This window comes from Suricata suricatta, chromosome 7 (genome assembly GCF_006229205.1).
Source record: "Suricata suricatta isolate VVHF042 chromosome 7, meerkat_22Aug2017_6uvM2_HiC, whole genome shotgun sequence".
NCBI classification, from domain to species: Eukaryota; Metazoa; Chordata; class Mammalia; order Carnivora; family Herpestidae; genus Suricata; species Suricata suricatta.
In genome coordinates this window covers 85,256,700-85,273,170 of record NC_043706.1, presented here as the reverse complement: position 1 = coordinate 85,273,170, position 16,471 = coordinate 85,256,700, and the positions used below count along the sequence as shown (strand labels likewise).

Here is a 16,471-nt window from a genome sequence, read left to right as displayed (position 1 = left end):
AAGTAAGATTTTTGTTAGGTTAAGTATAAATGTAATATATTTTTGTTAAGTAAAATGCTCTTTATTTTAGTGTGCAAAAACAGTATTTGGCTAAAGTAAATTCAATATACTTTATGGTTTGAAGAGCTAGAAAGTTTTTTTTCTGTCTTCAGTGAGTCTATTAAAATTGCCCTTAACCAGATATCCCTAATATTTTAGATTTTAGTTAAATGTACATTGTGTATCTGCTAAAGCTTTAGAGTTATTCTCCCATTCAAATGGTTTATTCTTACCCATTATTAACAATGAAGAAAAAGATAAAATATAGATAATATAGCATGGTGGCATCTATAAGGTTCTTTATATATCATACCTGTGTTTTTAGGAATGTGTCCTTCCTTGTCACTTTTTTTTTAACTTTAAATCAGTTTATTGTCACAGTGACACAACATATTTGCCTCCCTGACACCCTCATTCCCCTCACCCAATCTAGGGCTCGCTCCTTTCCTCCCCCCTTAGAATGAGCTGTTCCGTGAAGACACCCCCACCCCCCAGTCCCCCCTCTGAGGCTTCTGGGGCAGGGTCTCAGGCACTACTCAGAGCCTGTTGAGATAGAGGAGGGGGCAGTCAGCACTGTGCAGGGCCAGGTGAAGGCATCCAGTCCCTAAGAGCAGATTCCCACACAACCCCCAGGTCCTGAGTTGCTATTCCTCTTCTTCCCTGCTCTTTGTGACCCTAGGAAGGGGACCCCTTGGGGCCTGAGCCTGTAGCCAGGAGCAATAACTCCTGACTCTGATTTGCAAATTGGGAGTTTGCTTAATATTTTAAGGCCCAGGCACCCCAAAGAGAGCCCTGGTGGTAGGAGTGAACTTCGGTACCCCTATTTAAATACACTGGTAACATTAAACAGATTAAGCCAGTTTAACCAATGCCAGAATAACACTAAGCTGTAAAGAAGGAGGGAGTTAGACCTGCTTTCTCCAGGCCAGACACAAAGGCACACACCAATCCTACAACTCTCCTTTCTTTTTTTTTTTTTAAACAAAACAAAAGAAAACTTAACTCCTTAATTCTTTTCTCTTACTAGTAAAGAATGGTTATGAAATATTTCATAAATTGAGCTATACTGTTAAAGAAAGTATAGGAAAGAAAGAAGAGAGAGAAAACGTTCTGCAGAACTAACCATTATCAATTTCTAGTTTAAGTTGATTCTAAATCTTATCTCTTGTTTTATGACAAGTTTATTCCTAATTTGACTGCTTATGCACTAATAGCTTAGTCCTCACCAATTGTTCATCACCTCAGCAGAAGTTTTGAAATGCCAGTTTTTGTATTTTTGAGTCCTACTTTGATTCCCGAAAGAGAAAGAAGTACTGTTTGTCTTTTTGGTCTTTGGGATTTTTTCCTCCCCCTTTGGGTTTTTCTTCCTCATTGGTTCCCATGCCTTTGTTTGCTCTACTTGCCTAGATTTTCAAGAAGCTTCAAAGCTGGGTAGGAGGCTCGGTTTTCCCTTTTTCCCTGTTTTCTCTATTTTAACTGGAGAAGAATTTACTTAGAGGAAGAGAGAGGGACATCAAGTTGTAATATTCCATCTCTGGTAGTCTCCTTACTGACAATGTTACAGTATTTTAATATTATACATTGAAATGTAAATAATTATGGTGAAGACAGAGGGCTTTGCCTTGGTCTGTACTCCTCTCTAGCTCATCTCATACAAGAACAGTTATCAACCTGTCTTTTTACCCTTCCTCTTTTTTATTATTGCCTTTCTCAGCTTGTCTCTGCCTTCTTGCTCCTAGGTTATCACTTTTTCTAAGAATTTTCATTCATAGTTTTTCCAGTTCTTCTTAATCGTCCTACGATCTTTAGCATAGATTTGGAGTGTTAAAAAAAATTCATTGTATTTGAGAAAATAGTTTCCTTTTCACCTTTCCAATCATCTCTTTCATGAATCTTTCTTTAATTTCAATCAGTTTCTTTGTAGCCAAGGCCAAGTCTCTTTTATAAGTGTTCTGTGGCTGCTTTTGTACTAACAGAGGTTACTACTTTTTTGCATTCTCTTTGAACAGTAGAATTTCAATATGTATACTATTCCTTATTGGATGGCTTCAAAGACGGTCATACATTTGATTCTTCCTATTGTGTTTCGGTTTTTATTATCTATTTTTTCCCCTCTTTTGCTCTGTATCAAGATGTGGAACTCTTTTGCTTCATTTTTCCATCAACGTGTTCTTACCTTGTAGAATCACTGTTCTCAGTTCTGTGTTTATTTTAATTCTGTCCTGCCATCTACTATGCCAATTTTCAAAAAACAGAACAAATGCTTATTGAGCACCTATTGGCATGTGCTAGGCCCTAACAGTGTAGTTATAATTCAGTCATATTCTCTGAACTTGAGGAATTCATCATCAGGCAGGGTAGAAAAAAATGTCTCACTATGTAAGAAATGGCACGGAAAATGTAAGAGCAGAGAAAAAGTGAGTGGCCTGACCCAAAAGGATGAATAAGGGGGTGCCCAGTGGGAGAAGAACAGGGCATTCCAGAGCAGTCCAACCCGATCCGAAGACGAAGAAGATGCTGGGGTGTGCGAGCACAGGTGTGGTTGAGGGCCAGAGGGATGTTCTACAGCAAGAGTGGTGAGTGTGTAGAAGTGGAAGTGAGTGGGGGGAAGACTGGTGCCAAGGTAGGTGGAGCATTCTGGGGTATCATTTTATCAGAAAGTCAGCCTTCAGTGGTACCTCTATATAATTGAGAAGGAAGAGGAGGAAGACCCAGGGAGAAGTTCTCAGGCAAACAGGAGGAGGTGAGCATGTGAGCATGTGATGGCATAGACTCGTAGAGGGGGTGGGCCAGGAAAGAGGGCTGGTTAGGAGGGCAGCTGCTGCACTGAATTCAAATCTAATTCCACTTTTCTTGATTGATATGTCCCTGCGTGCACCTGTGTCTTGATTTCTAGACACCTCTCCTCAAAATAATGTCTCTTGGTCAGTTTCAGCAGGATTCAGATTTGCCCTTTCTTCTTGATTTCTCATCACATTATACACTCTATTACATTTTGGTCTGATGCTGTGGGGTGGCCCCCCCCCACCTTGTTCCCCTGCCCCCCATCCCTCACGGCACATCTCTGCGGGCTGCTCTGCAGTAGTACCTTGATGGGAACTGCCTTCAGTATCCGACTGTGCCTCGATGTCCTGGCCTCTTTCCTTTTCCTGGATCATTTTGCTTGACATGGAGAATCCTCTTCGAGTTTTCAACTTGCCTCTAGCTTCTCTCATCCCACTGTGAACCTAGCCTTGGCGTGATCCTGGCTCCAGCTCCTTCTGAATGCCTCCTTTTGTTTATTTTATGAAAAGCCCTTTCCCTTCCTCCTCTTCCCTGTGCCGGAGCTCCGAGCTGCCTTCTCGGCAGTGCCTGCCATCCTGCTTCTCTCCGCCTCATCGACTCCCCACTCACTCCAAATCTCAGTAGAAAACATATGTTCTCCCCTGTCTACACCTCTTAATTTCTCTTCTCCACTGTTACTGCCTTTTCGGCGATTGTATTATTTAACTCTGTTAAGCATTTACAAATATGAAAGATGTAGTTGAAAATAAAGTTGTATTATAATAAAATCATGTCGTGTAAAGCATGTTGTTTCCCAAGGAGTATGAGAGTCTCAGGATAGAAGTTAAAAAGGCTGTTTTCTATATTCCTTGATTGTGCTAGTAGGGAAGTTCCATGTGTTGTGGAGATTTTCTCACTACCTAGCCATTGTTGGTAAGTAATTGGGTTAAACGACTAATAAGATAACCATCACCCTGTTTCTACCTCTGAGATGTAAGTGGAAAATAATGTTTGTATATGTTGTAAGAGTTTTAAAAATTAAAGGTGCATTTTGAATGAACCAGAAAAGAAAATGTCTCTTAAAAGGTATATTTTATAATAACCCTTTTGGACCAGTTTAGTGTACCAGGCTAATACTTATTTAGTTGAGCCAGGTGGGAAAAGCCATTTTGTCGTTGAATCCCATTCTCCTCATAAAATAGAGTTATTGTATCTTTTGCATTTGGTTCATTGCCCATTGGGATGTTCATTGGTTATCGCAAATTGCCTCCATGCCTTGGCAAAAGTCCAGATGGTACGTAGACAATTGGGACTTCAGCATTGGCCGCTGCTGGCCACATGAGCCCTGAGACTGTGGCTCCATTCCCCTTTTCATCGTCACTTCCCAGGGAAAAGTAGAGTGAACTATCCTTTCTTCTCCATATGTTCTTCCCCAACCCCCCTTCCCCCGCCCCAAACACTTTGATGTGTCATCTTAGTTGATTGGAAAGGAGTTTAGAATCAACGAAGGGTGGCAACAATGGGTTTGCACATTTCCTTTTTTATTTCTACGCCTTGTCTATTTTCAAAAACAGGTTTTAACTTTATTATATTTTTCTGACTAGTACTGCTGGAAGAGAATATATATATATGTGTGTGTGTGTGTGTGTGTATATATGTATATTTGCTTTTTCAGTATACTATATACTGCTTTTCCTTCTTTCAAAAATTTCTTTTGTCATTTTTAGCTTTATCTTAAAAAATAGATAACATTTATTGTTATTCGTGGATGGAAAAAATAAAGCATCCATTTATGTTTCTACTCTGCAGAAATATATAATACATATATTTACAGCTTATAACTCACTTTTACATAGGTTGCTTTTACTTTAACACAGCTTAAAAATGATATTGCTTATACGGCACTCTTACTGCTTTTGATGTTATCCCATATTCTGTAATAGTAAAGCTAGCTGACAAACAGAAAGTTTGTGGTGTGGTATGTCCAACAGAATTTGACTTTCACAATTTGCCTCCATCTTTTTGCCCAGAGTGATTTTGAAAGTTCATATGAATGATGATCTCTTATTTTGCAGATGTATCTTTGGTTTTATAAAATTTTTAGTTTCTGATAAATGCAGTTTTATAAAGAAAGTGAAAGAAGCTTTTTTGAAGCAGTTTACAGACTGCGGAGTGAGAAGCAATGTCCAAAGATCGTAAAGCCAAACTCATCCATTCACCTTGGCAGGTGGGCAACTCTCATGCTCTTGAAGATTTCCAGGAATAAAACGTGCGGTCTTCCAATTGTCAGTTGAGTCAGATACTTATAATTTGTTTTTTGTTTCCTAAATTTCATTTTTGCAGTTTATTTTATTCTTTTTCTTTTAAGAGAGAGAAGGGCCAAATAAAGTCTTTGGGAAATTACTTCTGTTGATCTACTGCAGGGCCTATTGTGAAATGAAGTATATATAAGAGCTGTCTTGTTTTAAATTTCGGTGTTAGAGGTTTGAGATTTGTGCAGTTGTACATTTTTTTGGCAACAGATTTATATATGTGGTAGGTGAAATATTTGGGTAAAGAAGTGATATACTAGGTAATTATTTTTTCCCACATTGATAACATGACCTGTACTTTAGCACTTGGTGTGACATTTCCCGAGGTGAATCCAAGTTGTCGATTCCTGGTACGTCAGCACTAAGAACATGTGCTGCAGACACATCTTATTTATTTTAATGCATGTTTTGTTTCTCTTCCCCAGAAAATGTCTTGTTCTCACTGTTCTGTTATTTCTTGTTCTTGGAGTGCAAGTTCCTCCATTGAGTGAGTCTGCCTACTGACTGTTGTGGTTCCTTTTCTCTTGTAGTCTGTGAGTTTTTACTGCGCTGTGTGTTTAGTAAGGGTTTAGTCCGCCCTGTGTCGTGGAAGCCTCCCTGCAGAAAGGTTTCACATCTGCCCCAATCAGCTTCTAAAGGTTTACCAGTTCAGGACTACTTTTTATTTTTACTTTTTTTTTTTTTTTTTTGGCTTAGGGAAGGGGAGGAGATTCTAAATCATGAGGGTAGTGTGAATTTAGGCCCATGGTCTTCAGTTAGGCATGATATATGCCTAATAGGGTCAGATTTTCCTCTAGCATCTTTTCCCCATTACCTAAATTGATGTCCTGTCTCCTTAGGCTTCCTGGCCATTGAGCTAAGTTTTTATATACCTGGTTTCGCAGATAGGATGATCTTTCCTAATGTATGGCTTTATGAAGATCTTCCAAATGTTACCTCTGCCTTGAATTAACCTCTCTGCATTGGTGTTAGAAAGTCCCCTTAGAACCATTAAGGCCTATAATTGGTTCCAAGAATTGTATTAGCTTCAACTCCTGCTCTGTGCTGTTTGACTGTTTCTTGCAACTATGCATTTTCCTCACTTGTTTCGAGCTCAGTTCTTTCATTACTGTTTTACTGGTTGTATTTCAGTGTGTTTGGATCTGGCTGGGATTAAGAGGCACAAGAATGCCATTATATAATTTTAAATTATTTTAGACTGTTACAGTGTTTTTTGTTTGCTCATCACCTTTCTGTCAACATGACAGTATTTTGCACCTACCATATACTTAGTACTTTGAGAAATGAATATCTTTGCCTGGATTTCCTCCTTCAAGAAACTTAGCTCTAATGTAGACCCTTGTGGAGCTAAGGTATATATCTGATACAAAGGTGGTGTCAGAGACTAAACATAGTGAGTAAGGTGGCCGGAAAAGAAATGATAAAGGCAGACAGACCTAGAGTAATACAGTTTTTAGAGGTTGACTGAGTTTACTGGGTTAGACAAAAAGTCATGGGTCTAGCTTGAGGAGAACCGAGGAAGGTTAAACTAAAGAACTTAGATTATCTTTTATAGGTAAGAAAAACATTATTGGAGGCTTTTGAGTGGCAGGGACATTTAATGTATTAGTCTTAGTGCTAAAGTTTTGAAAGGCTTACACATCACTCTCCTAATGAAAAGTTATTTTTTCTTAGGAGAAGTTAAACTCAGGACTTTATAGGTACAGACATGAGTGTATTTGAATTCCTTGTTTGTGTAGACAAGAGGTTACCTACTCAACAGGGACATGGGGTAAGCCTCTGTTACAAACTAATGGAGTTGGCCGCGAACAATGGCGGCTACCTGGAGAACACAGGCCTCTTCTACACGGGGTCTTCTTGAATTTTTTAAGGATTGCCACCTCGTCAGACTTTTAAAAAATACTGTTTGAGTATGGTATTGGCACAAATATAGACATATAAATCAATGGAGCAGAAAAGAGATCCCAGAATAGAGAGCCCATGCTTATATGACCAATTACTCTATGACAAAAGAGACAAGACTCTTGGAGAGTAAGCAGTCTCTTCAATCAGTGCTGCTGGGAAAACTGGACATCTGCATGTAAAAGAATGAAACTGGAACACTTTCTAACACCATATACAAAATGGATTAAAGACCTAAATGTTAGAGCTGGACAATAAAAATCTTAGAAGAGAGCCTAGGTAGTGATTTCTTTGACATTGGTTAGATATGTCTCCAAAAGCAAAAATAAACCATTGGAACTACATAAAAATAAAAAGCTTTTGCACAGCAAAGGAAATAATCAACAAAACAAAAAGGCATCCTACTGAGTGATAGAAGATATTTGCAAATCACATATCCAGTAAGGGGTTATCATCCAAAATATATAAATGCAGCGTAGTACCAAAAAAACAGCCTGACTAAACAATGAGCAGAGACCTGAATATTCCAGAGAAGACATATAGATGACCAACAGGTACATGAAAAGATGCTTAGCATCATCAGGGAAATGCAAATCAAAACCACAATGAGAGAACACCTTACACTTGTCGGAATGGCTAAAATCAAAAAGGCAAGAAATAACAAGTGTTGGTGAAGATAGGTGAAAAGGGAACCTTCATGCACTGTTGGTGGGAATCTAATTGGTATATCCACTGTGGAAAACAATATGAAGGTTTCTTAAAAAATAAAAAACAGAAATATAGTATGATCCAATAATTCTGCTACTGGCTATTTACCTAACAAAAACAGAAACACTAACACAAAAGGATACATGCACCTCCATGTTCTTTGCAGCATTACTTATAGTAGCCAAGATATGGAAGCAACTTAAGTATCCATCAATAGATGAATGGATAAAGGAGATGTAGCGTATACACACACATCCCCCCATACGCACATAGGAATAGTATATGGCCATAACAGAGGCACACCTGATCATGTATGACAACATGGATGGACCTAGGTGGATTACACTAATTGAAATAAGTCAGACAGAGAAAGACAAATACCATATGACTTCACATAAATGTGGAATCTAAAAAAACAGAATCAGACCTACAAATACAGAGAACACCGATAAATTGCCAGAGGGAAGGGGTTGATGGATGGGCTCAATGGGTGAAAGGAAGTGGGAGATACAGGTTTCCAGTTATGGTATGAATAAGTCATGGGAATATAGTCAGTGATATTATAATAGCATTATATGGTGACAGGGTAACTACACTTGGGGTGAGCATAGTATAAGTGTGTATAGTATAATGTAGAGGCGCTAAATCACTATGTCATACATCTGAATCTAATATAATTGTGTGTCAGCCATAATCAGTTTTTTTTAAATAAAAATAATGAGATAAAAAGTTGGTCCCTATAACATATGTCTGTCCACATACTTTGACCCATAAGCTATAGGTTTATAGTGTTTATATAGAAAGGAGTAATTAGATCTTTATTCTGTCATGAAATGTTATTTTTTCAGTAAAAATTTTTTTAATGTTTATTTATTTTTGAGAGACAGAGCATGACCAGGGGAGGACTAGAGAGAGTGGGAGACAAAGAATTTAAAGCAGGCTCCAGGCTCTGAACTGTCAACACAGAGCCTGATGTGGGGCTAGAACCATGAGATCATGACCTAAGCTGAGGCCAGAAAGCTAACTGACTAAGCCACCCAGGTGCTCTTGTCATGAAATTTTAAAATAAATTATTCAGAATTGTCCACAAGATTCAGAAATATGTGGCCTGTTCAGTCTTAAAGTTTTATATCTAATAAGTAGCTGTTTATTTATATTTATCTGTTTGTCTAAAAGATGATCTATAATCTTTGGGGGACATTTAACTTCCTAAGTTGGAAATAAAAGTATTTTCTAAAACTCTTATAGGTGAAAGAATGTGACATTTCAACATTTGAACCTGAAATCAGCATGCAATTTTCAGGCCACATGGACGAATGCCAACTTTTACATTTCCTGTGTGTATCCTGTGACCATTCTCTCTGGGGTGAGTGATTTCTAAGAGTGTCTGGCAGCAAACCAGATGCCAGCCAGCCATGGACTGCCCTAACAAATACTGCTACGCGTTATAAATTAAACACTGTCTGGTGGTCTGTGGTGTGTAAGGCAGTTAATTTAGTTGGTCTGGATTAACTGTCAGCTCCAGAACACTATATTCCCATAATGTGAAATCTGTACTTAGCATGTTTGGAGGTGAGTAATAATTAACAATAGGGAATAATTTGTTACAATATAAAATTATAAAATGCCTTAAGGTTCTTTTGGAATCACAGTGTTTTAGTCGTTCACTATATATTTTAAATAATTTTAATTTTAAAAGTTCAAGGATTTTAGTATTTTTTGAAAGAATTAACTTTGTATGCAATAGAGTTTTTTGGATCATATATACCTTCCATTGCCTTATAACATCAGTTTTGCTTCCCACAGAGCATAGAATTATATACATTTTCAATAATTAGTTTTCTTAAAAATGCATTTGATGAATTATGCTAAAGATTCACATTTACAGTGAATTTGCTTTTTTAGTTTCATTCTGGCAAATTATATTGGGGGAGAAACCTGATTATTACCTTATCAATGCATTTTTCTGCTTATTTAAATTATTTTACTTTACCAAGCCATTCATTTTTTTAGAACATCCTTCAAAGAGTTCATGCGTCTTACTGAGGACACCTGACCTTTTGAAGCTTCATAATTCACACCTAGATGTCACCAGTCTTTCCCATGTTAACAGTTCTGACTATGTTTTATTATATATGCCTTCGGCGCCGAGCGAGGACAGCTACACGAGGAGAAATGATGAACAGCCATAGAACTATAGAATCAAACAGCCGGGCTTCCCCTCTCAACACAGAGGTGGTCCAGTATGCCAAAGAAGTAGTGGATTTCAGTTCCCATTATGGAAGCGAAAATAGTATGTCCTATACCATGTGGAATTTGGCAGGTGTACCAAATGTATTTCCAAGTTCTGGTGACTTCACTCAGACAGCCGTATTTCGAACTTACGGAACATGGTGGGATCAGTGTCCTAGCGCTTCCTTGCCATTCAAGAGGACGCCGCCTAATTTTCAAAGCCAAGACTATGTGGAACTTACTTTTGAACAACAGGTGTATCCTACAGCTGTTCATGTTCTGGAAACCTACCATCCTGGAGCAGTCATTAGAATTCTGGCTTGTTCTGCAAATCCCTATTCCCCAATTCCTCCAGCTGAAGTAAGGTAAGACTCCGTTTTTAATGACCAGGTTTTGTCATGAAAGGTTTTGGAATGTTTTAGTATTGGGTCTTTTTTTATTCTCAAGTAATTTAAACAACTTGGATTTTAAAAAATTTCTTTAGTTTTCTAATAGGGAAAGAAAGGTCACACATTTGAAGATATAATGAATTCTATGTACCTGTAACACCTTACACTATAGCATTCATAGATTGTGAGATTTGTGTATCACAATTTACTATAGACAAAAAGTGTAATTTGAACTAATTGGAATGTGGGCCAATCTGAGAAGTTAGTAGGATATATGACCTGTAACGTATTTTCAAACAAGTATCATATGATTGCTTTTCATACAGTGAGTAACTCAAAGTAGGCCTATAGAGTGATACCTAGGGGATTAGCTTTAATGTTAAGGGGATGTTTTTATAACAAGCACATTCATTTAAAAATAAATGTTGCTTTGAGAAATTCATGCATTCTTTCTAAGAGATTATTTACATTAATTCGCATAGCAGTACCTCTCTTTTTTTGTAGTTCAACCTGCTGTGTTTTAAAAATATTATTTATCCATTTCCTACATAAAAGGTAGCTACTTTTTTGCATGGACCTCAAGCATATTGTAGTATAGAGGTGGAATTTAAGGAAAGGTATTAAGCAGGCTGTGTTGTAGCTTATGAACAAGTAATATATTGTATCATGTATCTTGAATGTATCATAGATAAGCTGCTATATAACGATCACCACTTCAGATAGCTGTGAAATTAGGTGATTAACTAGTTGTTACTTAACCTTCTAATTTCTGTATAAGTCTAATTACATGAAACAGAAGTTGGTGTTTTGATTCTTTACTTTGCTTTTCTGTTTGGAGTGTCATTGTAACTACTGTATTGTAAATGATGGAAAATGATTGCATATGTTAAAAAAATATGAAACTTTATAAAGTAAAATAAAATAAAATTTCAAAAAAAAATATTATTTGGGGCAAGTGAGTGGCTCAGACTGTTAAGCTTCAGACTTTAGCTCAGGTCATGATCTCACAGATAGTGAGTTCCAACCCTGTATCAGGCTCTGCGCTGACAACTCAGAGCCTGGAGCCTGCTTTGGATTCCTCTCTCTCTTCCTCTCTCTCTGCCCCTCCCCAACTCATACCCTGTCTGTTTGTCTGTCTGTCTCTCTTCACTCTCTCTTTCTCTCTCAAAAATAAACATTAAAACATTTTTTAAATAAATAAAACAAGTAAAATCTTATATTTGACTAGGTAATATATTCACACAGTTCAGTAATCCAAAAAGTACATAATGCAGTCTTGCATATACCCTGTTCCCCATGTGCCTAAGACCCATCCCTCCTCAAAGAAACCACTTTTATCCACTTACTGTTTTCCACAGTTTATGTGGATATAAGCAAACACAAATATATTATTTTCTTTCTATACAAAATAAGCATACAGTTCACATTGTCCTATACCATGTTTCATTTAGTAGTACCTGTTGTACCTTTTCATAGAAGTACAAAGAGAGAGGTTCCTTGTTCTTTTCTTTAGTTGCAAGTAATGCACAATGCATATATACCCCCCCGACTTATTAACCAATCGCCTATTGATGGGAACTCAAGTTTTTTATCCGTGTGCTATTATGAGAATTAATACAATGAATAGCCTTGTCATGAACCACCTCACACGTGTGCAAGTATGTCTCTGGGTTAAGTTCCCAAAAGTCTTGCCTAGCCAAAGGTCTGTGCATTTGTAATTTTGATATGTAGTGCCAAAATCTCTTCAAAGAGACTCCGTTTATTTATATTCCTACTGGCAATGTATGTGTATACATGTTTTGCCAAAGCCTCACCTACAGAGTATGTTAATTTTAATATTTTTGCCAGTTTGGTAGGTGAAATGTTCTCATGTAAACCTTAAGTTAGAGTACTTTTATTACCTCCAAGGTTGAATATGTTTTCATGTTTAAGAGCCATTTAGATTTCCTTCTCCTTGAACTATCTGATCAAAAGATTTGCTCATTTCTGTATTACTTGTTGATATTATCAGTTTTTAGATCTTTATATCACTTTATTCATTCATTCATTTATTAAATATTTGTGTGTGTGTACCATGTGCTAAGCACTGTTTTGGGAATCAGAGCTACATCAGTTAACAACAAACAAAATAGACAGAAATTCCTGCCCTTTTGAGCGTTCTCTAACCCCAGAGCTACATGTGGGCACCTGTTAAACAGTAGGACTCCAGCTGCTAGTGGAGGAGGAATCGGAACAAGGGTCAGTTGCCAACTGACACACTGCTTCCATGAAGACCCTTGTCCCCTCAACTCTAAGGGAATACCTCCCCAGTGTCAGGAAATAAATACAGAGGATAGCTCAGCTGGAGCTGAGGACTGTTGGGATAATTTCTATTTGTTCTTTTCAAAATGATCTCGACAATTTATTGTGAATAATACTACTAATGAATCTGTTTTTTTTTTTTTAACACAAAACCAGCATTCTTTAATATACATACTGATTTTGTTTTCCTGAGAGATGAGTCTTTTGGGCAGGATCCTTAATTTTTTATTTTTTACCTTTATTGTTGAGAGACACAGTGAGACAGAGTGTGAGTGGAGGAGGGGCAGAGAAAGGACACACAGAATCGGAAGCAGGCTCCAGGCTCTGAGTAAATGTTTGGCACAGAGCATGATGCAGGGCTCGAACCCACAAACCATGAGATCATGACCTGAGCTGAAGTCGGATGCTTAATCGACAGAGCCACCCGGGCGCCCCCAGGATTCTTTCTTGCATGAGAATTGTTTAATTGGACTCTATCATCCTTTGTCTTTTTCCTACAAAGTTATCCACTTTTTTCCTAAAAAGCTAAACAAATTTGGGAATGAGATCTATGAAACATGCAGTGTCTTTAATCTAAAACATAGAGTCTGCATAACTGATTTTGAGTGTAAATCACTCTTAGCTAAGAGTTGGAGTGTGTGGTTCAGATTAAAGTGACAACTTTATTTATAGATGTATCTCTAATTTGTTTAACTGAATTTTATCTGTATTCCATAGAAAATACCATTGCACTTAGGAGAAAAATAATTTAACCAATATATGTTATTGCACGATAAAAAAGGACCTTAAATTTTTACTGATTATGAAATCAATAGGTGTTTCATTGTTTAAAAAACTTATTCTTCTGGTTGATTTCTTTGTTCAGTGAATGAAGTAGATAAGTTACAAAGTTACAGATAGTTCTATAAGATCACAAAGTCTTCTGACTTCTTGCCTCCTGCCCTATTAAGAGAAAAGAAAATAGGTAGTGTAGTGTTCTGGTCCTAGGGAGAAGATCTTAATGGATGCTTGTGTAAGAGTCAGAAAACAGGCTAGCACAGGGTTACACGTTGGAAGAGAGAGAGACAGAGGAAAAAGAAAATGACAAATTGAGGTCTTATTAAAGAAGCTGATTCGAATAAAGTTATTGGGGGATAAAATTTAGTGGTATGGATTTTTTTTGAGTGTTAGAAGCATTTAATTATGTAATACTGAAGTTAAAGCAGGGATAAAGAAAATGGTTGTTACAGAGATAATTTGCTTCCACTGGAGGTTGCTTAAGCAGGAATTTCACAAATTGGTCATAGTCTAGGCCCGATTTTCTAGGCCAGGAAGCATGATTTTGTCATGGAAGTCACCAGGCCCTAAAGTGGTTGGTTCTTCTTAAGCAGATGCTAGTGAGTTCCAATTAGAGATGGGCTGGGAGGCAGAGAGCGAGTAGGTATACTATCAGAATACTTTTATTCTTGTTGGTTTTCCTCTTCTATCCCTTTACTTTCAGCTGGTGAAATGGAGCAGTATTGACAAGAGAACTTCTTTGTGCTTGCTACTAGATATGCTTACTAACCAGGAGGAATTTTGGTTATAGGGAAGCTTTTTGCATCTTTGTGTTTGGCTTCCAACCTAAATATGTTGGAAAACTTGCTCTCTCTGATTTCCATTGGTGAACATCTATCTTGCTTTGTCTTTTGTTTACCAGTTGCTTCCTGGGAGCCTTGGAGAGAATTTCTCAATGGGGAAAGGAGATCAACAACACAGAGAAGGAGTGGTTTGTTTCTTTATTTCCAAGAACTGGATACATAGTAGGCATTTCCAGAAAGGGAATTGAGTGGGCTGGTGAAGTGAATGCTATTGGTTACCATCCCAGAATTAAGTGTTCGAAGCACAGCCAGAATGGGATTCCGAGCTGAATCCTGCATATGTGATAGTGTAGATTTAAAATACTTCCATAGGATATTGGAGTTGGTCAGTCTTGTCTGGTAGATATATACAGTGTGTGAGCATATATAGTAAACACTTAAATGTATGGACTATGGGGCATGATTCAGAGCGGTTTAATCTTTTTAGCACTGCTCTAGGTCTAGAGGATTAAAAGAATTGGGGCTATCACAGAATAGAGAGAGAGAGAGAGAGTGTGTATGTGTATGTACACCCACATGTGTGCACATGTACATTTGTATTTGCTTGTTTTCATGGACTAGGTTTTAAGATTCTGACTTTAGTTTTCCAGAATAAAATAACATTGACATATTTACTTGTTGGATAAAATAGATCCCTTTCTCTTGCTAACTTTAAAATAATATGTTGTAGTCTATTAGGAAATTTTAAATAAAAATTCACTTTAATGCACACATCTCAGGATCACTTTGTATAGATCTCATAGTTAATGTTAACTTAATTCAGATGGCCACAAATCTATAAAATAATGTCTCTTCTTATAATTTTTTGTTACTTATTACATAATCAAGAAAAAATAAAATATAAATAACTAATTTAGATACTTGGAAGTTTTTTATAGTGAGACATATTTTTAAATATTTCTAAACACTGATAGGATACTGATGTTCTCCTTTAAGTATACTGTCACATTTACAACTTAAGTTATATACATAAGTAAATATATAATATTCATGCTATATAGAAGAAGCAGAAATGATGCTAAAATAGCATTAATCCTGTTATACCAGAAAGGTTAAGGAAGTCACTCTGAAGCATCATCTAACCATGTCCATTCTGCAGGGTGGGTAGGGAAGACTTTAGTAGATTAATACCCTACTAAAATAGAATATTTATGGTCTAGTGGATGCTTTTCTTTAAGCTTAAATTTGTACATTTATAATGTAATTTACATTATAGTGCAGTTCAAACTACACATGAGGAGCATGTGTTAGCTGTGTTTATTTATTGCAAAGGATCTGGCAGAGATGATTTCTATGTCACATTTTCAGTGTTTTCTGTTAAGCTTCATACAAACTCCTCAGTGAAGCTAAATAATAAAACAGACTGGGTTAGACCACGTGTGTTGTGAACTAGTAGAGACAGTTATTTCAAAGGGCCCTGAGTGGTCCTTGGTTCCCAGACGTGAGACATTCCTCTAACATTATCTGATGTCATTTTGCCATAGCAACAAATGAATGAATAAAACCATTTACCTCCTGATTCTTGGAAATATACTGTTCAAAATCAGGAATGCATTTTCCTACCAGCACGGTTTTAAATGATTCATACTTCAGTTCCTTTACATGTATTTATGTAAATGCGTAAGTTTTCTTGAGAGTGTTCAAATCAATTCTACTGTTAGGAATCCTCATGATTTTTGCGATTAATCTCTAGGGGTGTGTAGGTCTAGGCTGGCATTGCAAGTGTGCTTTACTGCCATGTCACAGGAAGAGGAAGATGCTCGGTCCACTTTCCTTTCCTCTTTCTACCTACCACAGCCTGCTCTACTCCTTAGAGCTTTCCGCAGTCTTCCACGGTGGGTTATAGAGGGGACCGGTCTCTCCACTCTTACTTTCATGTCACCAGATTCGGTACTCATAGGCTCTTTATGTTGGATAAGTTTTATTCCTAATTTTCAGGAGAGAACCAGGGAACGTAGCAAATAGGAGGTGATTATAAAGCTTCTAGTAAGTGCGAAAGTTCCTCCTATAGCAGGTCGTGATCTGTTTACTATGCCCCCCTGAGCTTCTGTGTGTGCTTTTACTCCTGCAGGTAGACGTTACCATGCGTCCTCTCTCTGTTCTCTGGGTGGGGCTGTGTGCCCTTCCTGGATGCCATCTTGGCTGAAAGACCATTTAGGGCACCTGCATGGTGATGACTTCTGTAGTTTTGACTCAGGCTCTTTTG

At 37.4% G+C, this 16,471-nt stretch overlaps 1 protein-coding gene across 4 annotated transcripts in view; it reads left to right on the top strand.

Moving 5' to 3' along the window:
* FBXL4 (F-box and leucine rich repeat protein 4) overlaps window positions 1-16,471 on the top strand; it is a 76,846-nt gene that overhangs the window by 6,221 nt on the left and 54,154 nt on the right. For 3 of the 4 annotated variants that reach the window (XM_029944582.1, XM_029944583.1, XM_029944579.1), the window contains exons 2-3: window positions 8,973-9,090; window positions 9,738-10,321. In XM_029944582.1, coding sequence (XP_029800442.1) covers window positions 9,810-10,321 — 512 coding nt within the window. In that variant the 5' untranslated portion in view covers window positions 8,973-9,090; window positions 9,738-9,809. Of the gene's footprint in view, window positions 1-4,890; window positions 5,030-8,972; window positions 9,091-9,737; window positions 10,322-16,471 lie in introns of those variants that run through there. The other variant, XM_029944581.1, reaches the window with a different exon arrangement.